This window comes from Danio rerio, chromosome 17 (genome assembly GCF_049306965.1).
Source record: "Danio rerio strain Tuebingen ecotype United States chromosome 17, GRCz12tu, whole genome shotgun sequence".
In the NCBI taxonomy this organism is placed as follows: domain Eukaryota; kingdom Metazoa; phylum Chordata; class Actinopteri; order Cypriniformes; family Danionidae; genus Danio; species Danio rerio.
In genome coordinates this window covers 3,225,175-3,252,168 of record NC_133192.1, presented here as the reverse complement: position 1 = coordinate 3,252,168, position 26,994 = coordinate 3,225,175, and the positions used below count along the sequence as shown (strand labels likewise).

Below are 26,994 nucleotides of genomic sequence, written 5' to 3'. Positions count from 1 at the left end.
TTTTTACTGCAAAATGTTCACCACATGCACTGATTCGGGAGACATTCATGCAGAATGCATCTCTGCACTTGAAACGGGAAACGCAGCACTCAGGAATGGTTTAAAACAGTTGTCATGTCATCTTGCTGCAGTAAACAAAGCCAAGTCCGTAATGCTTGCCCCGCCTTCGCACTCTTCTTATTGGCCCTCCCCTGCTCTAATACTGAACGCGAATGATTGGTTAATATCAGCTGTCAATCACTCAGTCAGCGCCTTCTGGCTTGGGATGACAGGGAGAGAGCTACTACCACGAAACATCGTAAAGCGCTGAAGATGAGAATGAAGATAACACTGACAGATTGTGTTTTAGAAACCACCTAAAGTGACAAATAATGACACATCTTACTAGTGATCATGTGCTGAATGTTAATCCACCATCTACACTTTTCCAAGAGTGGATAAAAGACTTCCATTGGCTTCAAGTTCGCTATGAAAAGTCTGTGGGATGGAGTTTTCAGGTAACTGTTTGCCACATCTAGCACGAGAGCTTCTGTTTAATCCTTCATATAATCGCCAGATGCTGTCCGCCGTGCAAGTGGCAGCTATACGTCAAATTGAACACCACGTACACCATCGCAAACAGGCTTACACTGAGTAAACTAACATCGCTACTCATGAAAAGACCGGTATTGCTATTAACATGATGTATGCATATAATAAGGATCAGTATGTGTCAAAAGCATCAGTGCAATATCAGACAGCACCCGTGAGAACAGCACAGTTATACCGTTAACAGATTCATTCATGTCCAGCAGTGCGTGCAGGGCCGGTGAGCGCTCCGTGTATCCTTTAGTCACTCAGTTCTGTTATAAAAATCTATTTTCTTGTGATAACGGGATTTCCTTGAGACATGTTTTCCTCACGCTTACATATATATTTATTTTCCTCGTTAGTTTGATTACTGTTGATTTCAAATGCAATAACTATGTATAAAACTTGTAGTAATGGTGCTCATAATTGGTGGGTGCGACAAAATTTTGACTGATTTTGTCACATTTTTAAATTTAGGAGCACTGGTGCTACCAAGCAAAAAGGTTCATTTTGAGCCCTGTACTAATATTAAATCTTAAAAAAGTGGTAAAATAGGTGCCCTTTAAATAGCAGCAATGTTATATAGAAGAGCCAAATGAAACTTGAATCTGAAAAGAGTACACAGATTTTGCATGCATGACGAGTGTTAAAATAGGAGATTCATGCATAAAACTTGAATGTTTTCATATGTTTTTATTTATTTTGCATGCATTAGGAGAATTAAAACCCAGTACGTTTAATTTAAAAAGGCATAAATGCATAAAAATGTAAAAATAAAAATAGTGGGCAGATGTTTGCATGCATCATGAGTGTTATAGCAACAGTGTAGTATAAAAGAGAAAACTTGAATCTGACAATGGTCCACCTTGAACTGCTCATGTGTGACTTTGGGTGGGTCGGGCGGTGGGCGGGGTGAGGGCTGCTGCGGGGCTCTGAATGCAGGCGAGCAGGTGCCCGGGGGACTGTGTGCCAGAGAGCCTGTGGGCGATGGGCGTGGCTGCGACGGGCTGTCCTGCCGGGGGTACAGGCCTGAGTGCCGCATGAAGGGGTCTGGAGCCGGCGGCCGATAGCTGATGTTGGGGGAGAGGCCGAGGGTGTAGCTGCAGGAGGACCTGACGGAGGCTTGATGCCGCCCGCCGCTGACTAGAGGACTGCTGGTGCCGCTGTGGAGGAAACCCGCCGGCGGGCGCATGCCAGAGTCTGACTGATGTAGTGAGAGAGAGAGAGAAAAACATGGTGTATTACACTGCAAATAAATCAACCCAGGCTCATTGAAAGGTGTCATGGGTTGTCACTAGGCATGAGATGATAACCGGTTTCAAGGTTTGGAAATGTGAAGGTTTCAAAACTGCTAAAATGTTCTGTTATATCATTCCTTTGGTATATGTGGTCAAGGCAGACATCAAAGCAATCGGTGAAAACAGAATTTCGTGATGTCATATTCGGAATTCTGAGAATATTTTTAATTTTAACTGGCTTTTCTCTCATTTCACATTGTAAAAATCCATCATTTGGATTTTTTAACTCAGATTGTGGAATTTACGTTGTTATTATTTGTACTTTTTTTACTGAGATTATAGAATTTCTGTTTATAATTTTTTTTTTTTTTACATCTCATAATTTTACTCAGATTATAGAATTAATGTCTCATAATTAGCATTTTTTTGCTCAGATTGTGGAATTTACATCTTATAATTTTGACTTTTTTACTCAGATTGTAGAATTTTCATCTCGTAATTTGAATTTTTTACTCAGATTAAAGAATTTATGTCTCATAATTTAGACTTTTTCTCAGATTGTGGAATTTATGACTCATAATTTGGACTTTTTTACTCAGATTGTGGAATTTTCATCACATAATTTGAAATTTTTACTCAGATTACAGAATTTATGTCTCATAATTAAATTTTTTTACTCAGATTACAGAATTTATGTCTCATAATTTAGACTTTTTTACTCAGATTGTGGAATTTTCATCACATAATTTGAAATTTTTACTCAGATTACAGAATTTATGTCTCATAATTAAATTTTTTTACTCAGATTACAGAATTTATGTCTCATAATTTAGACTTTTTTACTCAGATTGTGGAATTTTCATCACATAATTTGGATTTTTACTCCGATTGTTGATTTTACATCTTATAATTTTTTTTACTCAGATTACAGAATTTATGTCTCATAATTTGGACTTTTTTACTCAGATTACAGAATTTATGTCTCATAATTAAAAATTTTTACTCAGATTACAGAATTTATGTCTCATAATTAAACATTTTTACTCAGATTACAGAATTTATGTCTCATAATTTAGACTTTTTCTCAGATTGTGGAATTTATGACTCATAATTTGGACTTTTTTACTCAGATTGTGGAATTTTCATCACATAATTTGGATTTTTACTCCGATTGTTGATTTTACATCTTATAATTTTTTTTACTCAGATTACAGAATTTATGTCTCATAATTTGGACTTTTTTACCCAGATTACAGAATTTATGTCTCATAATTAAAAAAATTTTACTCAGATTACAGAATTTATGACTCATAATTTGGACTTTTTTACTCAGATTACAGAATTTATGTCTCATAATTAAAAAAATTTTACTCAGATTACAGAATTTATGTCTCATAATTTGGACTTTTTTACTCAGATTACAGAATTTATGTCTCATAATTTGGACTTTTTTACTCAGATTACAGAATTTATGTCTCATAATTTGGACTTTTTTACTCAGATTACAGAATTTATGTCTCATAATTAAAATTTTTTACTCAGATTAAAGAATTTGTCTCATAATTTGAATTTTTTTTACTCAGATTACAGAATTTATGTCTCATAATTTAGACTTTTTTACTCAGATTATGGAATTTTCATTATATAATTTGGATTTTTACTCCGATTGTTGATTTTAAATCTTATAATTTGGATTTTTTTTACTCAGATTATAGAATTTATGTCTCATAATTTGGACTTTTTTAGTCAGATTGTTGATTTTATGACTCATAATTTGGACTTTTTTACTCAGATTGTGGAATTTTCATCACATAATTTGAAATTTTTACTCAGATTACAGAATTTATGTCTCATAATTAAATTTTTTTACTCAGATTACAGAATTTATGTCTCATAATTTAGACTTTTTTACTCAGATTGTGGAATTTTCATCACATAATTTGGATTTTTACTCCGATTGTTGATTTTACATCTTATAATTTTTTTTACTCAGATTACAGAATTTATGTCTCATAATTTGGACTTTTTTACTCAGATTACAGAATTTATGTCTCATAATTTGGACTTTTTTACTCAGATTACAGAATTTATATCTCATAATTTGGACTTTTTTACTCAGATTACAGAATTTATGTCTCATAATTTGGACTTTTTTACTCAGATTACAGAATTTATGTCTCATAATTTGGACTTTTTTACTCAGATTACAGAATTTATGTCTCATAATTTGGACTTTTTTACTCAGATTACAGAATTTATGTCTCATAATTAAAAAATTTTACTCAGATTACAGAATTTATGTCTCATAATTTGGACTTTTTTACTCAGATTACAGAATTTATGTCTCATAATTAAACATTTTTACTCAGATTAAAGAATTTGTCTCATAATTTGAATTTTTTTACTCAGATTACAGAATTTATGTCTCATAATTTTGACTTTTTTACTCAGATTGTAGAATTTTCATCTCGTAATTTGAATTTTTTACTCAGATTAAAGAATTTATGTCTCATAATTTAGACTTTTTCTCAGATTGTGGAATTTATGACTCATAATTTGGACTTTTTTACTCAGATTGTGGAATTTTCATCACATAATTTGAAATTTTTACTCAGATTACAGAATTTATGTCTCATAATTAAATTTTTTTACTCAGATTACAGAATTTATGTCTCATAATTTAGACTTTTTTACTCAGATTGTGGAATTTTCATCACATAATTTGGATTTTTACTCCGATTGTTGATTTTACATCTTATAATTTTTTTTACTCAGATTACAGAATTTATGTCTCATAATTTGGACTTTTTTACTCAGATTACAGAATTTATGTCTCATAATTTGGACTTTTTTACTCAGATTACAGAATTTATGTCTCATAATTTGGACTTTTTTACTCAGATTACAGAATTTATGTCTCATAATTAAACATTTTTACTCAGATTAAAGAATTTATGTCTCATAATTTAGACTTTTTCTCAGATTGTTGATTTTATGACTCATAATTTGGACTTTTTTACTCAGATTGTGGAATTTTCATCACATAATTTGAAATTTTTACTCAGATTACAGAATTTATGTCTCATAATTAAATTTTTTTACTCAGATTACAGAATTTATGTCTCATAATTTAGACTTTTTTACTCAGATTGTGGAATTTTCATCACATAATTTGGATTTTTACTCCGATTGTTGATTTTACATCTTATAATTTTTTTTACTCAGATTACAGAATTTATGTCTCATAATTTGGACTTTTTTACTCAGATTACAGAATTTATGTCTCATAATTAAAATTTTTTACTCAGATTAAAGAATTTGTCTCATAATTTGAATTTTTTTTACTCAGATTACAGAATTTATGTCTCATAATTTAGACTTTTTTACTCAGATTATGGAATTTTCATTATATAATTTGGATTTTTACTCCGATTGTTGATTTTAAATCTTATAATTTGGATTTTTTTTACTCAGATTATAGAATTTATGTCTCATAATTTGGACTTTTTTAGTCAGATTGTTGATTTTATGACTCATAATTTGGATTTTTTTTCTCAGATTACAGAATTTATGACTCATAATTTTGACTTTTTTACCCAGATTACAGAATTTATGACTCATAATTTGGACTTTTTTACTCAGATTGTGGAATTTTCATCTCATAATTACAATTTTTTACTCAGATTACAGAATTTATGTCTCATAATTTGAAATTTTTTTCTCAGATTGCAGAATTTATGACTCATAATTTAGACTTTTTTACTCAGATTGTGGAATTTTCATCACATAATTTGGATTTTTACTCCGATTGTTGATTTTACATCTTATAATTTGGATTTTTTTTTTCTTAGATTACAGAATTTATGACTCATAATTTTGACTTTTTTACCCAGATTACAGAATTTATGACTCATAATTTGGACTTTTTTACTCAGATTGTGGAATTTACATCTTTTTCCCATATTTATGATTTCCCCCATAAGATGTTTTTTGTTTTTGACAGAAGTCTTTCTATTATCAAGTTGAGCATGAAAGAAATCATTGAAAACACAATTCCGAGATTATATTAACTTTAACCGACTCTTCTCTCATTCCCTTCATGTCGTCATGCACTGGATTACCTTGAGATCGTATGATGAGAAGGGTCTGCCGGGGCTGTTCTGCGGATGAACCAGCAGTCTGTTGGCGCTCCTCATGTCTGGCGTCAGACTGTCTCCATGCGGCTGCTGCATGGGCATCTGTGTGGGACTGTAGAAACAGGTGATGGGTCTGGGGTTGTGTGTGAATATTATGGGAAACTCTCTCCTCATCATCAGCCTCTCCGTCGGGCTGCCAATGTCTCCGGCTAGATAAAGAGGCCGCGGTGGTTCCGGGACAGGAAATGGGGGTGGTGGGGGGGGCGGGAGCGCTGGATGAGGTGGCAATGGGCCATCCAAACAGCTCATGCTAACCTCATAGGTGGATTTAGCCCTGGGTAAAATGCCGTTGGGTTGTAGAGTCACGCTTTTTTTCAGCCCCATGTACGGTGTCCCGCTGGCGCTGTGGATGTTTCGTGCCCGCTCAGACCAGTGCGGCTCAGGATCATCCAGAGTCTCATACTGGTACCCATCGCCTAATGCTGCATTATATCCACAAAAAAAAAAGTCACATTTACAATAAAGTTTTATTAGTTAATGCATTCAGTAACATAGCTGATATTGACAAAACGTGTGTTGCATATGTGTTAACATGAACTAACAATGAACAACTGTATTTTCATTAACTAATATGGTCACACTTTAAAATAAGGTTTCATTAGTTAATGTTTTGGTATTTTGTTGCTTCATTTAAGTATTAGTAGACTGTCTGCTTAATATCTGCTGATACAGCTCCTTCAACAGACATTTAACTGACTATAAGAAACTTTGCAAGTACATGTCAACTTACACTAACCCTTTGACAGTTGTTTACTTATAATCTAATGAGAATTAGTTGGCATGTAGATGCAATGTAACTTAATTCAGCAAATGGACCATCAACATAAAGTGTGACCAATGTATTTACCTACATAACTAATAATGAACTAATCTTGTATTGTATTTATTAAGTAGTAGTTCACTAATGCATTATTAAAATCCAAATGTATGCATTAGTTAATGCACTGAGTTAACATGAACTAACAATGAACAACTGTATTTTCATTAGCTAATGTTAACGAAGATAAATAAACACAGTAATAAATGTATTGTTTGTTGTTTGTTCATGTTAGTAAATGCATTAACAAACATTAACTAATGCAGCCTTATTGTAAAGTGTTACCGTAAAAACTGACGTTGTAACATTTAGTTTTTCTGCAGTGTAATAATTGACAACAAGCTGTAAAATTATTAAGCGATAATGCACACCTAATGTGGTGATGATGTCAGGGTTCTGCCACTCTGGTCTTGTAAATTCTTGTTTTGGTGGCGGAATCCGGACTCTAGTCATGTCTAGTCCTGTTGTGCTCGACTCGAGTTTTCTTGGGTCGAGCACTAGTTTCTGTCTCTGTGTGCGCGCGCCGTCGAGTGTACGCAGAGTGCGCGCTCCCGCTTGATGCCTGCTTTGCATGCCTCGGACACGCGCGCTCTTGTACTCATGTTTGTGTTTTCGTCTGTCTGCAGCGTGGTGTTTCATTCCCAGCGTTTCAGTCTAGTTGGTTTCGGTTTTGGTCGGCGCTGGGATGAAGCATGCACGCTGCGTGTGAGCGCACGGTGAGTGTTTTCATTCATTGTGTGCTCGTGTCTTGCGTCTGTTGTCAAAGCACGTGGCTATGTGTTTACATTGTGGTCACGTGCTTCAGTGTTGTGCTTGTGTTGTCTTGAACACGTAGTTAATGAGTTCTCTCATTGGCTGCATGTTGTTGTCCTGTTTTATGTGAGCGCATGGCTTGTGTTGTCTCTCTGTGTCATGCGCTCTCCCGTCTATTGTCTAGTCCCACCCTCCTTGTTAACTCATTATTAGTTTGTCATGTTCACCTGTTTGTCAATTTACTTTTGCTTTATAATCCCCTCATGTTTTCAGTCCTGTGCCAGTTCGTCGTCTACACATCCCCTGTGTTCCTGCTCCAGTCTTGCCTTGCCTTGTCCTGCCAGCCCAGCCAAGTTTGTGTGCTTTGTTAATGTTTTCTCCCTCAGGGTAGTTTTGTTTTGCCTTATATTTTTATTTTATTATTAATAAATACCCATTATTTGCTGCACCTGAGTCTTCGCTCCTTTTCCCCACCACAACCGTGACAGATGAGGCTAATTTAGATCACACATGATCCATTAACTGAAATAATCTGACATAATATATATATCTCTTAGATTATCTGCTAGTCATTGTGAACCATTTACTGCCATTGTGTAAATAATACATAATCATGTAATCCAAAAAAGTAACTGTAATAACTGTCCAAATATTTTAAAAAGTAGTTTACTCAAATTACACGTGCTGGATTTTTGTAATCTAATTATGTAATCCAGATTAACCATGATCTATAATTTGAAATAATTAAATAATTCTTAGATTATCTCTAAGGGCCCTATCATACACCCAGCGCAATAAGGTCCAAGACGTGTTTCTATGACGTGTTGCTATTTTCAGACTATAATATTCATGTTTTCCGCCATGTTGTTCAATTAGCAAATCCATTTGCAACCCCTTTGTGGACTCATGGGTGTTTCGGTCTAGATAAGAAATGTGTTAAGGTTCTTTGCTGGCGCGTTGCTTTTTTGAGGAACTAAATAGACTGCACAATAGAGCAGCTGAGAGGAGGTCTATTGTCCAGCGCAGAGTGCGTTAGTTGTGCGCCTCGCTTACACACTGCTTAATACACATAGGATGTAGATCAATACGCAAATATCTGTACAAATAAAAAAAGAATTAAAGTTATTAAATTAAAGTATAACAAAAAATATTATTTTCTACATCAATATAAAAACCTCTGCCTTCATGCCTTCTTCATCTCAGGGGCTTTTTCAGTTTATTTATGACAATTTGCTTTTGTATAATGTCATTATTATAAGCAGTAGAATTATTTATTATATGCATATTTATATTTGTTTTATTAAAAACAAGCTTAGATTTGCCCACCTGTCAGGTTTCAGACCATATGGGGCAGCATGTGTTTTAGGATATAACTCCGTTGTTTGAGCACACTTCTTTATTATTGTTTATGTATTCTTTTGCTGGAAATTAAAACTGAATTTAGAAATAGTTTTAAAACAAATCTTTGCGCTTAACAAACTAAATTAATTATTTATAGGCTAATTGATGTCTGTGTGTACAACACATTTCCTTTTCCACGAAAGAGAGTGAAAGTAAAAGTAAAGAATGAAGAGGCTTATCTCTCATTTTCGTGCTGCAGATGCTCTGTTTAACTGTTTTCTCGCTAGTGAAATGTTCAGTTTTTCCACTTACAAAGTCGTCATGTAAATAGCAAATGCTCCATGGTGCAACGCAACTGACTCTTAAAGGATATGGGAGATGAGACTCTGATTGGTTCATTCTCAAAACACACCTATAATTCATTAAGAGAATAAGCACAACCCTGTTAGAACATGTGCCGTGGAACAGAGCAGATTTTTCCATCCTTAAAAAAGCAAAGTGGATTCTGACATGCCCTTAATGCTTTTGCGCCCTGCGCTTTGGACTTTGCGTCTAGATTGTTAAAATAGAGCTCTTAGTAACTGTTTACTGCCATGTGTAAACAATATGTAACAATGTAATCCAGAAAAGTAACTTATTACAAGAATTTTCAAAGTAGTTTACTCTAATTACAAATACTGGATTTGTATTTATAGATTATTTTTATCTGCAGATATATGCATTGAATGAATGAAAGGATATATGAAATGAGTGTAGTTAACTCAAAATTGCAACCCAAGCTCATTCTGGAAACGTAGCCCCGCGGACGTTTCTGGAGACCGCGAAATACGTCCCGGGAGGTACGTATTTGGTGCAGTTTTTGTTTTTGCGAGTCCGCGAGAGGCTGCTGTCGAGCAACCGTCTTTCCGACTGGTTGAATGACTGAACGTTTGACTGGGCGGCCGGCCAATCGGCAGACCCAGCCACCCTCTTCCTCCTCGTCCTCCTTCTTCCCTAAACCCAAGCGACGATTTACAAAAGCCGTGCAGAAAAAAAAAGCCCTCGTCTGATTTTGACCGCGTTTTCGGATTTCACCACATTCTTGCCCTGTAACGAACGTGTTCGCTTTATTTTTTGGATTCTGTTTTTTGTGTTACCTGATTTCTGGATCCGCTCTTCCCCGGACTCGAACTCGGTCGTCGAACGCTGCCGGCTCCTCCTGCTTCTCCGGGCATCGCTCCACCGACGTAACACAATAAGCTAACCAGACAAACTGGTTGCAGCGGGAAAGCCCTCCACATGGAGGAGGCGAGCCATCAGCTTAGCCGGCGAGCGTAAAGAGGAGCGGCGTCACAAATGAATTGTGGCCATATGTACCTCCGGCCACGTAAATCGCGGTCTCCAGAAACGTCCGGGGGACTACGTTTTCAGAATCAGCTTGGGTTGCAAAATTGACTGAAAGTTAATTTTACTCATTTGAAAAGAGTTTTGAACTCAGTGTTTAAGGTAATGAGTTAAATAAATACCTCATTACTTCAACTGAAATAGATTAAGTTCACAGTACTCATATATAGTAGTTTAACTCAAATGGTTTGTTGCAATCGGCTCACTCAAATTGAGTTGCCCCAACTTATTGGGTGTTATAATACTCAGTTGGTTTGAGTTCTCTTCATTTATCGGGTTTTATGAAAAACGGTAGGCTACAATTAATTAATCTGTTATTAATTTGTTATGAATTAATTGATGTTCAACAACCACCCCCAACCCCACCTACGACGATGATGCCATCATCCATCACGATGTTTCACATTAGACATCGTACAATGCCAAAATGGCCAACGTCACCCAACCCTAATATATATATAAAACAGTCCTACCATCTGCCTCGTTCAGCTCCCCTAGCCGGCCCAAAGACTGCGCTCTCTTGCGGGCCGACGGGCTGCTTTTCCGCAGAGAGTTGGAGCTGGTGACTGACAGACGGCTCATGTCGGACAACATGGCAGAGATGTAATCCCCGTGGCCAATCATACTGCCCCGCACAATGGTCTGTGGAAGAGCAGAAACACTCCATGATTAAATGTCCCGTGAAATTAAAATACAGTTATCTAGATGTTAGTATCAGTATGTTAGTATTAGGGACATCTATAATCTACTGTGCTTCAAAACTGTGACAAAATTCACATCACAACCCTGATATAAACATCCAAAGTTTGCAGTTTGTCATATCCACCAAAATGGATTAAGTATTTATTTGACCTCATACTTCAGGTTCTCATCACCTTCTTCTCATTGGCTGTTCATTTGATGTGCTTGCGCTCAAACCACTCTCACTGGCAGAGCTGTGATGAAAAAACTCGCTATTGGCTGTTTTTTAATAAAGGGGAGGAGCTACTTAATGCCCCGCCCTCTCTTCATGTTTGAGTTCAGATTACGCCAAACATCGAATGACAATGCACATTTCAAAGCACTTCACAGGACCTTTAATAGCAACTCAAATGTGCCGCTTGTTAAAGATGCTGTAAATTCACCTGAGTGTGGATGAACTCAAAATCACACTTTTCTCTGAGAAGGCTATTTCTGGAGGATTTTGTGTTGGAGAAACACTGTCTGATGATTTATGTACTGGCAAATACTGTGAAGACGAAAGCAAAGAGGCTGATGGGTTATTTACTGATGATGCCATTTGTGTTTGTTTTACATACGCTATTTAATACACACTATTATTAATTTATAAAACAATATTATAAAATATAATTAAAATATAAAATATTACATTAATTAAATATTATTTTAAATATTTATATATTTAAACAATATTTAATTTATTTAACATTTTAATAATATTTTATAAATGTACTATTAAATATTTAATAATATTGTGTACCATAAATAAATAAAGCGTCTGCTAAATGACTAAATGTAAATGTAATATTACACAATTTAATTATAATTTTTTATTTTAATAGTTTACGTTTTTTGTTTGGTTTCCTTAGTATTTGTTGTTAAAATGTTTTGTTTTAAATGCGCTTTTGGCTTTAATTACACGATATAAACACAAATATTTATTTATTTTTTATCATTAAAATATTTATATGTTTATTAAATGTTACTACAAATATTTAAGGAATGATTGATAGATTGGGCTGCATGGTGGCGCAGTGGGTAGCACGATCGCCTCACAGCAAGAAGGTCGCTTGTTCGAGCCTCAGCTAAGTCAGTTGGCGTTTCTGTGTGGAGTTTGCATGTTCTCCCCGTGTTGGCGTGGGTTTCCTCCACAGTCCAAACACATGTGCTATAGGTGAATTTGGTAGGCTATGTTTGTTTATGAATGTTTCCCAGTGATGGGTTACAGCTGGAAGGGCATCTGCTGTAAAGGCATCCACTGTGGCGACCTCGGATTACTGAAGGGACTAAGCTGAAAAGAAAATGAATGAGGGAATGACTGGTAGATTGATTTGTTGGTTGGTTGGTTGGTTCGTTTATCCATTGATTGATTCATTTTTTCCCACTAATGAAAATATTACTTCTAGAAATTAAAGAAAAAAAGTATCTAATTTTTTTATTATTATTATTGCTATTATATATTTTATTATTATTATTATTATTATTATTATTATTATTATTATTATTATTATTATTATTATTATTATTATTATATATTTTATTATTATTATTATATATTTATTATTATTATTATTATTATTACTATTATATATATATTTGTATTACTATTATATATTATTATTATTATTATTATTATTACTATTATATATATTATTATTATTATTATTATTATTACTATTTATTATTATTATTATTATTATTATTACTGTTATTATTATAATTATTATAATTTTTATTATCATTATTATTTTATTATTATTATTGTTGTTGTTATTATATATTTTTATTATTGTTATTATTATTATTATTATTATAAGCTACTCATAACTACAAAACAAAACGCTGTAACAATAATATATTATATATTATTATTATATACTATTATATATTGTTATTATTACTATTATATGTATTTTATTATATATTTTTTGTATTATTACTATTATATATTATTATTATTATTATTATTATTATTACTATTATATATATTTTATTATTATTATTATTATTATTATTATTATCATTATATATATATATATATATATATATATATATATATATATATATATATATATATATTATTACTATTATATATTTTTATTATTGTTATTATTATTATTATTATTATATATTTTAATATTATTATTATATATTTATTATTATTATTATTACTATTATATATATATTTTTTTTATTACTATTATATATTATTATTATTATTACTATTATATATATTATTATTATTATTATTATTATTACTATTTATTATTATTATTATTACTGTTATTATTATAATTATTATAATTTTTATTATCATTATTATTTTATTATTATTATTGTTGTTGTTATTATATATTTTTATTATTATTATTATTATAAGCTACTCATAACTACAAAACAAAACGCTGTAACAATAATATATAAGTAGATCATACATTACATTGTAAAAATACATTATATTATCATATATCATGAATTGCACATCAGTTGCAGGCTTCATCAATTATTAATAGGCTTTTTAGTTTTCAAAGTTGTGCTTTGCTTTACAGAGGATGCTGCACACAGTGCTTATATTGAAGCATTTTAGTGAAGAAATGTGTGTGTGCGTGCTGTGTGCATGTGTGTGCGTGCGTGAGTGCGTGCGTGCATGTGTGTGAGTGCGTGCGTGCATGTGTGTGTGTGTGTGTTTTATATCTGCAGTATCTGCTGACAGCTGTCATGTGCTTTGACACAAGTGACACCAGCTCAATCACTCAGTGTTTCAGATGAGCTCACACAAACGCACAGAAAAGAAAATACACACACACACACACACAGGCGCAATGATATTACGTCTGAAAATAGTACCCAGCAAGTCATCATTTTGACGCCAAAGCTCTTGTGGTGTTTTGGTGACTGTCGCTATAAATTCAAATGAGATTGTGCTCTTTTCAGATAAGGACGGAGCTCCAAATGCCTGTGCATCAGCATAGTGGCAGATTCAAAACAGGACTAATGGTATCCGTGTAAAAATGTGTGTGTGCTTCATGCTTCTGTCAGTCTATGGAGACTCCTGTCGCTGTTCATTTGTGCTTCATCTAAAACTCCACATCTATAATCCTCTTAGGCCCCGTTTACACTGTCGGGTCTTGATGCCTAACTCTGATTTGTTGCTTATATCTGATTTGTTTGCCTGTCTGTTTACACATTCTTTAACTGTGACCCTTATCTGATGTGTTTACACTAGACATGCAATTTACAACGTCGCACATGTGCAAAGGTGGGTTCTAGCATCTGCGCCACACCAGCCACGATGGAAGAAATTGTCTTGCTTTTAGCTCTGCGAAATATGCAAAGTTCGCCCAATTGTGGCAGGCTTTATTGAGGAGCAGTGGATCTGAAATTTTAACATGAACACACACGCTCTTCCTTCTACGTCCTTAAACTGTAGAGAAGCACCACATTGTCGCAAGTTTAATGACGTACAGAACGGAAAGCCTCAATAAATCCGATAAATCAATGTCGCGTTGTCACATATCTGATTTATATCTGATTTATTTCCACATATGAAGGAGGCCTGAAACCCATTTCTGAATATCCGAATGCATGCGTTTTTTTCGTGTTTAAATGGTCATAGAATGTACCGATCTTTGCCACATATGAGCAGAAACATATGAGTCATATTTAACTGGCAGTGTAAACAGGGCCTTAGTCTATGCTGACATTATCTTCAGCAGCTCAAACACTCTAACGGTTAACGGACAGACGGCTGCTTCTCACTCAGGGCTGCTGTTTATGCTAATGAGAGAGAGTCTTTTTCCTCTGCGTCACGGCTGTTTCACACCGCAAGCGTGAGCAGGGCGTGAGCAGCGTGTGTTTTTTCGGCATCCATGTTAACAGTTTAGAGCTGTGGTCTCAAACTCGCGGCCCGCGGGCTATTTGCGGCCCTCAGTGCAATATTTTGTGGCCCGCGCCGACCGCTGTACACTGACAGAATCAGCGGAGCGGGAAGAGAGAGCGCTCCCCGCTCCGCTGATTCTATCCGTACACAGCGGTCACTGACATTCCCCGCCCACCGTGTAAACAAAGGGGCGGGGATGCCGGTGACGTCACCACGCACCCCGCCCCTTTGTTAGACGCTGTGACGGGCGGGAAGTGTTAGGAGGGAACTCGTGCCGGCCAGAACCAAGGTAAGCTGTTCCCGCCCCTGCTTGCCACTTAGCTACCTATCTGCAGCCTACCACCTACCTAGCTACAGCCTGCATCTTATATATATTATAGGTAGATACAGACTGGTACAGACTGATGTGACTGGAGTGGGGTGGGGGTGTTTTATTTATACATATATACGCCTTTTTTTTAGGTGAGGCAGTGCACATGCCCTTTTTAGTCTTGGATAGAAAGTGCCCTTCCAAAATGATCAAAAGTGCCCCCGCGACGCGGCACACCTTCGGTCCCGCCCTTCAGTAGGCGCGCGTCAACACCGCTCTTGAGTACGCGCGCGACAACACAGCTGATCAGTACGCGCGCGACAACACAGCTGATCAGTACGCGCGCGACAACACCGCTCTTGAGTACGCGCGCGACAACACAGCTGATCAGTACGCGCTTGACAACACAGCTGATCAGTACGCGCGCGACAACACAGCTGATCAGTACGCGCGTGATAACACCGCTCTTGAGTACGCGCGCGACAACACCGCTCTTGAGTACGCGCGCGACAACACAGCTGATCAGTACGCGCGCGATAACACCGCCCTTCAGTAGGCGCGCGACAACACCGCTCTTGAGTACGCGCGCGACAACACAGCTGATCAGTACGCGCGCGATAACACCGCTCTTCAGTAGCCGCGCGACAACACCGCTCTTGAGTACGCGCACGACAACACAGCTGATCAGTACGCGCGCGATAACACCGCTCTTCAGTAGGCGCGCGACAACACCGCTCTTGAGTACGCGCGCGACAACACAGCTGATCAGTAAGCGCGTGATAACACCGCCCTTCAGTAAGTGCGCGACAACACCGCTCTTGAGTACGCGCGCGACAACACAGCTGATCAGTACGCGCGTGATAACACCGCCCTTCAGTAGGCACGCGACAACACCGCACTTGAGTACGCGCGCGACAACACAGCTGATCAGTACGCGCGCGATAACACAGCTGATCAGTACGCGCGCGATAACACTGCTCTTCAGTACGCGCGCATCCACTCTGCAGATCTGCACCAAGCGCTGTCAAGTCTCTGGCAGCAAGAAGTAGGCAAAAGATGCCATGTTCAGAAGAACTGTTCATAATCTTCACTCAATGTTCTATTAATGTTCAGGACACTTCATGTTCAGAAGAAATAATTAAAACTGTTAATAATGACATTTGAGGACTTTTTTTTTTGTTAAATCCCTTATGCGGCCCAGCCTCACCCAGACTTTGCCTCCTTCGGCCCCCAGCTAAATTGAGTTTGAGACCCCTGGTTTAGAGCTTTCATACCGCACGCAGCACGAGGCATGAGCGCCGCTGAAGAAACAGTGCAGCGATATTTCGGCGCTGGGTCTATTTTTGATGCGCTGCTCACGCTCAATTAAAGTGACAGTGCATTGATAAAGACCAAAAAACAATGAATGACTATAAAAAGTAGCAATTTTACCCAATAAATGCGTTAATAATGTCAACTGATTTATATATAGTCAATCAAATGAACTTAAACGATTAAAAACAACAACATACATTTATTTAGGCATGAACTACAAAGCCAAATGTAAAACAATTTTAGTATCAGTTTTGCTAAAGTTGCACGCTAGTGTTTCAGGAGAGAGGAGACAGAATATGTAGAGGAGTTGTAGTACAAAGCGAAGTGTATTGTGGGTAGTGTAGTTCGGCATGCATGCTGGATTATGTGAGCTCGCTGTGTGCTCTGCAGCTCAAGCAGAGGAAGAAAGTTTTGATCGGCTTTGTTTTATGTTCACTCGAGTTATTCCTACCGGGAGCTGTTTGCACTGTGAACCTGACAGCACAAAATAAGTAAAAGAAGGGCATGCATTAATTACTTTTGTCCGTCTCATCCTCTGCACAAGCATAAATTACGAGCTGTTATTCTGCTGCAGGACATCACTGAAGCTGAGAAAGTAACACTAGTTTGATCATGTATAAATATCATTATAACTATATTGTATAAATATTATTATAACTAGGCCTACAACAACCTGACAATCAAAAAACAAATGACATGATATCTTCTTAATGTAGACACTTCTTGAGAAGCATACAGTACTATTTGATCTATAAAATTTGTAAAATAAAGATTTGCAGGTTAAAGAAACAGCATAGGAGGAAGTTGCCGCGGGTCTTCAGATGAAAAGTTCAAAAAGTGTATTTGTATATTAGAGAGAACCATAGGTAACTAGCTAGAATAGCCTGCGTGCTGCTTCTGCTCTCTATGCCCGCTGCGCACGCGCTGCTGACGCTTGCGGTGTGAAACAGGCGTCAGGGTGATTGTTTTGTCTCTGTGAAAATCAGCACGGTTCCAAACCGACACTCCCATTTTTATGCAAATTTTTACAGACCTTCCCTCTTTCCCTCCTCCTACACTCCCCCCTAAACAGAGCCGGACACGCCCACTTTCCTGACTTTTTCCAAAGTAGAGGTGTGAAAACACCCTGCTGAAACAAGGGGGTTTCATGGCCCTTTAAAAAAACAACATTAACTAAAATTATTCATGCATCATATTTTATCAGCGGAGTAAAAAATCTGATGCATTAAACATGTGTTGTGTCAAAACGTATTTGATTTAAGCATGCGGCGGTAAACTGAGCAGTGCGGTCTGTTCTCAATGAGAGCATCTGTTCAGACGTGGAGCTCTTCTGCTTGGGCCTGCAGTTTTCTCGGTGGCCGCCGCATGCATCATTATTAATTGCCAGCGTGAGGTAATAAATCTCCGCTCCCGGAGGATTGTGCGCTCTGAATCGGTGTTCACAGCAGGCCATTCACCGAGGCTCATGATAGATAAGAAGCGGATGTGACAGAGGAGAAAACATGCGTTTCTGAGCACCGGCTTCATCCCTCAGGGGAAACACAGACACTCTCTGAAAAACCCTGCACTGAGATTTATGCTTAAGTTCAAGACTCATCCTGAGGGATTTAAAGGAGACCTATTAATTAGCTAAAATCACTTTTATAAGAGGTTTAAACACAGTTGTGTGTCAGCAGTGTGTGAATATCTCCAGTCTCTCATGGTCAACATCAATTAATTCTATTTTCTATAGTCAGACTTGACAGTCTGCAGAAACACTTTGATTGACATTCTCCATTTGTACGTGTCATCAAAAGGGGAAAGCCCCGCCCACTAGCGCCCATCTCTGTCTCATTAGCATAAACAGCAGCCCTGAGTGAGAAGCAGCCGTCTGTCCATTAGCCATTAGAGTGTTTGAGCTGCTGAAGATAATGTCAGCATAGACTAAGAGGATTATAGATGTGGAGTTTTAGATGAAGCACAAATGAAAAAGCGACAGGAGCGATATAGACTGACAGATGCGTGAAGCGAGCCAAGGCCAGTCACGTTTCCACTGTCACTTCCGGGGCCTGATCGGGCCAAAGTGGGGCTTTCTCGGGGCCAGGGGCTGGCGTTTTTTGGCCCGCTGAATACCTGGGGCCAAAAAAGGCCAGCTGGGGCTTTGGGCGGAGAAAAAGGAGAGGCGGACTTTGCCCGAGTCTGGTAACGATGGCATGCCTTCATTACACTAGTTTTCCGATCGCACAAGAGTACGAGGCAAACAAATAAATAAGGGAAAGAAAACATCTAGCTTTATAGGCTGGGGTCTTTTTGCTTATGATCGCCCTTATGTTTTCCTTTTAAATGTAAGGCTTGCATAAAATAATAAAGTTTTAATTTATAAGTGACTTTTCTTTGCTGCATCCTCCTTGATGTTTCAATAACCTTTACACCATATGAAAGACAGCCGCCAGTAAAGGTTGTCAAGAGTTTGTCAAGTTTAAAAGGTGTGTTTGTGCGTGACACATGTATGTACGTGCACGTTTCATGCCTGTATGTGAGACCAGGTGAAAGAGCGCTTGCTTCAGCTCTGTTGATGCCGTGAGCGGCTTCTTTCTTTTTTTTTTTTTATTTTGGAGATAATACAAAATATAAACACACCAGAAAGACATAAAACTTTACAGATGGCATGTCCACTTTTGTAGGCTCAAAACAATAGTGTCATATCTCAATAAAATAGCCGAACCTATATATTAAAATCATTTAAAGAATTACAAATATCGGATATATATATATATATATATATATATATATATATATATATATATATATATATATATATATATATATATATATATAAATATATATAAATAAATAAATATATATATATATATATATATATATATATATATATATATATATATATATATATATATATATATATATATATATATATATATATATATATATATATATATATATATATATATATATATATAAATATAAATAAAAAAAATAAAATAAAAATCGCATTAAATAAATAAGCCAATATAAAACAAACAAAAGCTATAACAAAGTAGGTATATACACAATACATAAATTAAACCGTTTTAAAGCATTATACAACTTTCATTTTACAAATGCCTCTCTGGAAAAAAGGTTTAAGATATTTTCTAAAAACAATAAACACCAGCGGAGGTTTAAAATATTATTTATAAAGTTTTTGGATACGATGATATTGTAACGAGGAGACTGACACGGAGGGATCCATTATGCAGTATTTATTAGTCAAGCTTCCACTCAAACACACAATATGCACTAAAGTGCAAACACACATCTACAGAAGTCTGTGAAGTATCAAGACTGGCGATGAACGGACACAGAGGGGTTTACCAGGCATTGGTCGAGGGCAGGCTGCGAGTATCAGAGTCCGTGTATCAGGCGTGGGTCGTGGGCTGGCATCGAGTATCAGAGTCCGTGTATCAAGCGTGGGTCGTGGGCAGGCAGAGAGTATCAGAGTCCGTAAATCAGGCGTGGGTCGTGGGCAGGCAGAAGGCGAAGCAGAGTCAGAAACAGGCTGGAGTAATGCACGAAGAATCACGCAGGGAATAACGCTCAGAAATGCTGGCCGGGGCTAAACAAGACTTCGCACTGACTGAGTGTTTGGAACTGGCTTATAAAGGGTACGTGGGTCGTTAGCTTGATTCAGAACAGGTGTATGCACAATCAGCGTATGTGGATGATGTAATGCTAGAAGTCCGGAGATGGCGGCCTCTGCTGGCCAGCGAGGGGAATGACTGGGACCGAGTCGGTGACAGATATTAATCAAACCGTGCAAAGAGAGCATTTTTTGGATAAGTAAAAGCAGAAACCTTCTCTTCTGTCTCCCAGTCTTGCGCAGCGCCGCTTTACAAACACATCGGGGAAAACTGCAAACACAAAATGTGTTCTGTGTCCTCAAACAAGTGTTTATGTTTTTATATGACGTGGTCAGATGTAAAAATGACATTTTAAATATAGAGCTTAGCTGCTGAGCGCAACGAAATATAGGCTATATTTTATTACTTGCTCTTATGTGCAGAAAAACTTGCTGTTTTCTTTACTTAGGATAACCGAATAATATGCAACATCCTTAAATAAAGGGAAATCACCTATTGTCATATATTGTCTAAGTGTCATCTAGCCTATATGGGAAAATGTATATGTTTCAGGTCTCTCCGGAGCATTTGGGCTGAATGTTTGACTGCGTTTGTCTAAATGAGGATGTTATAAAATACATTTCATACCGAGTTATTAGCGGATAATTTCTGTGGTTTTATATTATGGATGGTGCGCTCAATGCGCTGGGTCCCTCCGTTAGTGACGAGACCACACGATGCACCATGCCAATAGTCAGTCAGCGAGTAAACAAATATGATGAATGGAAACACACAGGCCTGTGCATATAGACATATCATGTTATGCTGTACAGTAACGTGTTATTTGTTTGTTTCGGTTGTCTTTATTTTAATAGTTTCGTGATGATGCGATGGTGTGCTTTATCTGCCTGATTCCTGCTGTAGTGGGCTGGTTGTGTGACGTTTGATTCGGGGGAAGTTCTGGGGCAGGGTTTGCGTGACGCGATGCGAGCTACTAGCCCGACACTGAAAACGCGACATGATTTCAACATGGATTTTTTTGAGAGAGTAGCTGTGTTTATGTGCTTTAGGAAGGCTGAAAAACACTATAGATGTGTTCAGCATGGTGCAGCAGCTCTGTAAGTTCATCAGCTCCTAGAGAATACATTTCTAGATGATGGAGGATTTCAGCGGTGCTTCAGACTGAGCCGAGCCCATTTTGATGAGCTGTTGTCCAGATTTTCCTCTCGAGACGCCAACAACAGGAGCTACGTCATAATCACTCCCATACTAGAGCAAGCTCCAGATTGGTTAATGTGGCACAAATATCTGCTGAAGTTTAGATTTTCCAACATGAGCGATTTTACTGCACAATTTGCACTTCATTTGCGCGAATCCCGTCATTCGGGCTGCATTGTTTACTTGTATCACGCCGCTTGATGTCTATTCGCGTCTTTGCATTGACTTAACATGCAAATCACTCACACTTTCTGCTTCATCTGTATCTGGTGTAAACACAACATGACAGCATGCAGACCTGACTCAAACTGACAACACTAGTCCTGTTTTACATCTGCCACTATACTGAAACACAGGCATTTGTAGCTCCGCCCTCCTGAAAAAGAGCACAATCTCATTTGAATTTAAAGCGACAGTCACCAAAACACCAAACAATTAGGATCAAAGCCTAAAAGGGTCAGTTTCAGAGAGTTAGGCCACTTTTCACTAAAGCGTTTTAGTTTAAAAACGCATAAGTTTTGCTACGGTTACGCCATAAGTCCACACTACGCCGGAGTTTTCGAGCCCCGAAAATGGAGCGTTTCGGAAATGCTGGATTAGCCGTTTTCATTCTGAAACGCTGCTGCTTCGTCTCAATGTGGATGGGGAAAAATGAAGACATCTGAAAACGAAGGCGGGGCTGCTGAGATTCGCTACCTGATTGGGGCTTTTGTGTCATTGCGTATTCTTCCCTTATTCGTCAAGCCCCTATCACATGACTATAACACATGGCTTTAACGCTACCGGAAGAAAGTACTGTAAACAACAACAAGGGCACAGAAATGGGAGCGTTGTTTGCACTATTGTCTGTTTTAGGCACCATTGTGCAGTTATTCATTTGTTACGATTAGTAACTCGACCTCGTCATCTGTCCACAAAAATACCTCTCTTGCTTTCTTTGCCATTGCATTCATTGTTCAACCGGCGTTTGTTGACTAACAATAACCAAATGTCGAGCGAGACGCAGGCTTCCTGTTTATACTAGAACACGCATGCCCAGAGTGTGTGAATGGTCACTTGATATGCGTTTTTGGTGGCGTAGTGTGGACGGAGATATGTTCAGAGATGCCAGGTGAAACACTAGTGTGGACGTGGATCGTTTTTGATCTAAAACGCCGTTTAAAACTAAAACGCACTAATGTAGACGAGGCCTTAGAACGCATTATCTGTATAGTATTTTAAGCTGAAACTTCACACACACACACTCTAGGGCAGTGGTTCTCAAACTGTGGTACGTGTACCACTAGTGGTACACAGGCTTCCTTCTAGTGGTACGCAGAAGAATTGCTGAATAATTCAAGTAAAAAAAATGAACACACTTTTAACTCTGACACATACAATAACACCAATGTGATCAGTAAATTGATTTTAATAGGCTAAACTTTTAATTTTATTTTAAATTTTCTAATGTTTGTTTTGTATTCCATCATTTAAAGCTAGTCTCCTCCCCATATTTGTAACAGTTGTTGGGGGCTTATCCTGTATTTTTATGTCCCAATGTTGACAGGTATAGTTTAATCACCTGCTTTTGTGACACACAAAGCCTATAACTTGCAGTAAGCAGATCTGATTTCTAAATTAAATATGTAAATCCAAATCATACATTTAAAGTTAATGTTTAGATTTCAAATACAAACAAATACCTTAAAAATATGTGCAACATCTATTACAAAACTTTTCAAAAACATTTTATATATGAATAAGATCACAAATAGCCTATATTTATGAGGTCCGAGGCTGCTATATGTTTATACTTTACATTTCAGTACAGCAATTTTCTTTTTTCTTTTTAAGACCATTTGTAATTAACTTTTAGAAGCACATTTTAATTTAAAGATTTTTTTTACCTGTAAGCACAGGGCAGTGTTAATGTTCAAGCTATTTATTATGTTTAAAGTTGCTAACAATAATAAATATTCATAATAATAGAAATTAATCTGCCTCATTTCTAAATTGTCCAGAGCTTTAGCTGCTTAATTAGGCCTACTACACTACTGTATTTTAATACTGGTCGTTATGGTGGTACTTGGAGAGACTATTTTTTTCTGAGGTGGTACTTGGCGAAAAAAGTTTGAGAACCTCTGCTCTAGGGACATCAGAGACGCATTTTAAATCTTGTAAAAAGGATCATAATAGGTCCCCTTTAAAAAGGGAAAGGCTTGTTGTGATTCTGACCTTCTTTGGTTTGAGCTCCACCGGTGTTATTCTGGAAGGATCCACCATGGGTTTGGGTCTCCGCAGGTTTTCTATTAAACTCTGCCATTGTGTTGGAAGGCCGACGAAAACTCCACGCTTTGCATCAAACGACGTATGAACTCGATGCTCAAAGTTCTTCGGTGCTGAAATCTCAGGCCTCTTCTTCTTCTTTTTGCGAAACATTGTCAGATATTACAGCCGAGACCTGCGAAACACACACATATGCACAACATTGTAGTATATGCATTACAGCTGAAGTCACAATCATACTCTTCTTTATCAAACATTTCCCAAATGATGTTTAACAGATTCAGGAAATTTTCACAGTATTTCCTATAATATTTTGTTCTTCTGCAGAACGTCTTATTTGTTTAATTTAGGCTAGAATAAAAGAAGTTTTTAATTTTTTAAGCCTTTTAAGGTCAATATTATCAGCCCCCTTAAGCAATATTTGTTTCGGATTGTCTCCAGAACAAACCACTGTTGTACAATGACTTGTGTAATGATTCGTCACAAGGATTTGGATCCATCTTGCAAGCTTTATTATAATCGTAGTCAGAAAAGGCAGAGTGAACAGAAGCATGGTCATCAACAGGCAAATGGTCAGGGCTTGCAGCAAACAATGGTAAACGGTAGGAAGGCAGGGTCACAACAGGAAAATCCAAACAGGATATAAAGCCTCAGAAATGTTAACGAGATGCAAACAAGAGCTGCGTCTCAAATGGCACACTATACACTATGCACTCATGCACTATGTACTTACACACTCAACAGCATAGTATATGACTGTAGTGTCGTCCCAAATGGAGCACTAATGTTATTTTACCAGGCAGACATTTAAACCGTTTCCCTGATGACGTTTGACGGTCGCCAAATTAGAGAAATAAATGACCAAACTATCAAATAGTACCTGCTGTGAGTATAACCGCATTCACCATCGGGAGGCGCTATAATCACTCTCATTGGAGAATTTTGCTTTCACCAATCAAAATAAATAAAGTTATCCAACATGTGCGCCTGATAGCTCCGCCCCTTCCTCTACGTGAGCAAAGCTGCAGTCGTTTGCTGCGTCTCAAATGGCACACTATACACTATGCACTCATTCACTATGTACTTATGCACTTACAAACTAAGCAGCATAGTATGTGTATGTAGTGTCGTCCCAAATGGAGCACTAATGTTATTTTACCAAGCGGACATTTAAACCGTTTCCCTGATGACGTTTGACGGTCGCCAAATTAGAGAAATTAATGACCAAACTATCAAATAGTACCTGCTGTGAGTATAACCGCATTCACCATCGGGAGGCGCTATAATCACTCTCATTGGAGAATTTTGCTTTCACCAATCAAAATAAATAGTTATCCAACATGTGCGCCTGATAGCTCCGCCCCTTCCGCTACGTGAGCAAAGCTGCAGTCGTTAGCTGCGTCTCAAATGGCACACTATACACTATGCACTCATGCACTATGTACTTATGCACTTACACACTGAGCAGCGTAGTATATGTATGTAGTGTCATCCCAAATGGAGCACTAATGTTATTTTACTAAGCGGAAATTCAAACCGTTTCCCCGATGACGTTTGACGGTCGCCAAATTAGAGAAATTAATAACCAGACTATCAAATAATACCTGCCGTGAGTATAACCGCATTCACCATCAGGAGGCGCTATAATCACTCTCATTGGAGAGTTTTGCTTTCACAATCCAAAATAAATAAAGTTATCCAACATGTGCGCCTGATAGCTCCGCCCCTTCCACTATGTGAGCAAACCTGCGGTCGTTGAGTGTGTGAAGTGTCCGTCATTACACACTTCATTTTACCGGCTGAATGAGTGATCATCCGGATAATTAAAGTGCACTTATTATTAAAAGAGTTTTCAGTGAGAACGCACTACTTACACTATTTATACTACACAGTGGTGTAGAATAGTGCATAAGTATGCGATTTGGGACGCAGCTAAGACTTCGCAAAGAGTGAGACAAACCAGTCTGCTTAAATAGATGGCGGAGTGATATCGTAGATGGGAAATGTAGTGGAGAGGGAACAATGAAACAGTTAATAATGAGGTGAGGGTGCCCTCTGCTGGTCAGAGGAGGGAATCACGGAGTTTGTCTCTCTGACAACTTGCCTAATTACCCTAACTTTACCCTAATTAACCTAGTTAAGCCTTTAAATGTCACTTTAAGCTGAATACTAGTGTCTTGATGAATATATAGTCAAACATTATGTGCTGTCATTAAGAGAAAACAAATCAGTTATCAGAAATTAGTTATTAAAACTATAATGTTTCAAGAGTTCACACTTAGCTGATGATTTATAAAAGCTTGTTTGGCATGCTGTCCCGGGAGAGAGCCCCGAGCTCAAGGGATCCTCGAGCCCAGGGTGTGTGTGTGTGTGTGTGTGTGTGTGTGTGTGTGTGTGTGTGAATGAGTGTGTATGAGTGTTTCCCAGTACTGGGTTCCAGCTGGAAGGGCATCCACTGAGTAAAACATATTCTTGATAAGTTGGCGGTTCATTCCGCTGTGGTGTCCCCCGATAAATAAAAGAACTAAGCCGAAGGAAATTGAATGGATAAATGTTTTTGCTTTATTGCATTACATAGACAAAAACAAATGGTGACATCTGAATAAATCATGTCACGGATTTAACAAAACCATGCAGCAGCTACAACAACAAGAGCATCTGTAGGTGAAATGTGAAATACTACAATAATAATAACTATGATAATAAAATACCATATTATGAAAGCTTATTTTCTAGCTAAACATCCGCTCAGCTTATACTCCAGTCATTATTGCATTACCAACACATGATTTCAAACCCGATGCCAAACCTCGTTTCTATTTCTGTCCTTTTGTTGCACACTTGCACTAAATTTGGCTCAGATGTGTTGCGCTGCCTCAAAGCGAAAGAAAAATCATGCCATCTTTGTTCTTAAATTAGAAACGCCAGCACACACACACACACACACACACACACACACACACACACACACACACACACACATCCACTGATCCAGTGTCAGCACAGAGAAACACTGTCTCTGACATGCACATCTTCTTTTGCTGGATATCCAGGGCTATTTTGAGCTTGAGAGCACTGCTATCAGCTGTGTGTGTGTGTGTGTGTGTCTGAGTGTGTATATATGCACAATATTATATATTTATATTTGTGTGTGTGTGTGTGTGTGTGTGTGTGTGTGTGTGTGTGTGTGTGTGTGTGTGTGTGTTTGTAGATGTGTGGGTGTGTGTGTGTGTGTTTGTATATGTGTGGGTGTGTATGTGTGTTTGTATATGTGTGTGTTTGTGTATATATATATTTGTGTATATATGTGTATATGTGTGTTTGTAGATGTGTGGGTGTGTGTGTGTTTGTATATGTGTGGGTGTGTATATGTGTTTGTATATGTGTGTGTTT

At 37.4% G+C, this 26,994-nt stretch overlaps 1 protein-coding gene across 1 annotated transcript in view; it reads right to left on the bottom strand.

Moving 5' to 3' along the window:
- The window catches only part of pak6 (p21 (RAC1) activated kinase 6), a 106,765-nt gene that overhangs the window by 30,273 nt on the left and 49,498 nt on the right, over positions 1–26,994 (bottom strand). The window contains exons 2-5 of the mRNA XM_003200290.7: positions 23,551–23,776; positions 10,772–10,940; positions 5,930–6,426; positions 1,436–1,774 (exon numbers count right to left, since the gene is read on the bottom strand). Coding sequence (XP_003200338.1) covers positions 1,436–1,774; positions 5,930–6,426; positions 10,772–10,940; positions 23,551–23,754 — 1,209 coding nt within the window. The 5' untranslated portion in view covers positions 23,755–23,776. The remainder of the gene's footprint in view (positions 1–1,435; positions 1,775–5,929; positions 6,427–10,771; positions 10,941–23,550; positions 23,777–26,994) is intronic.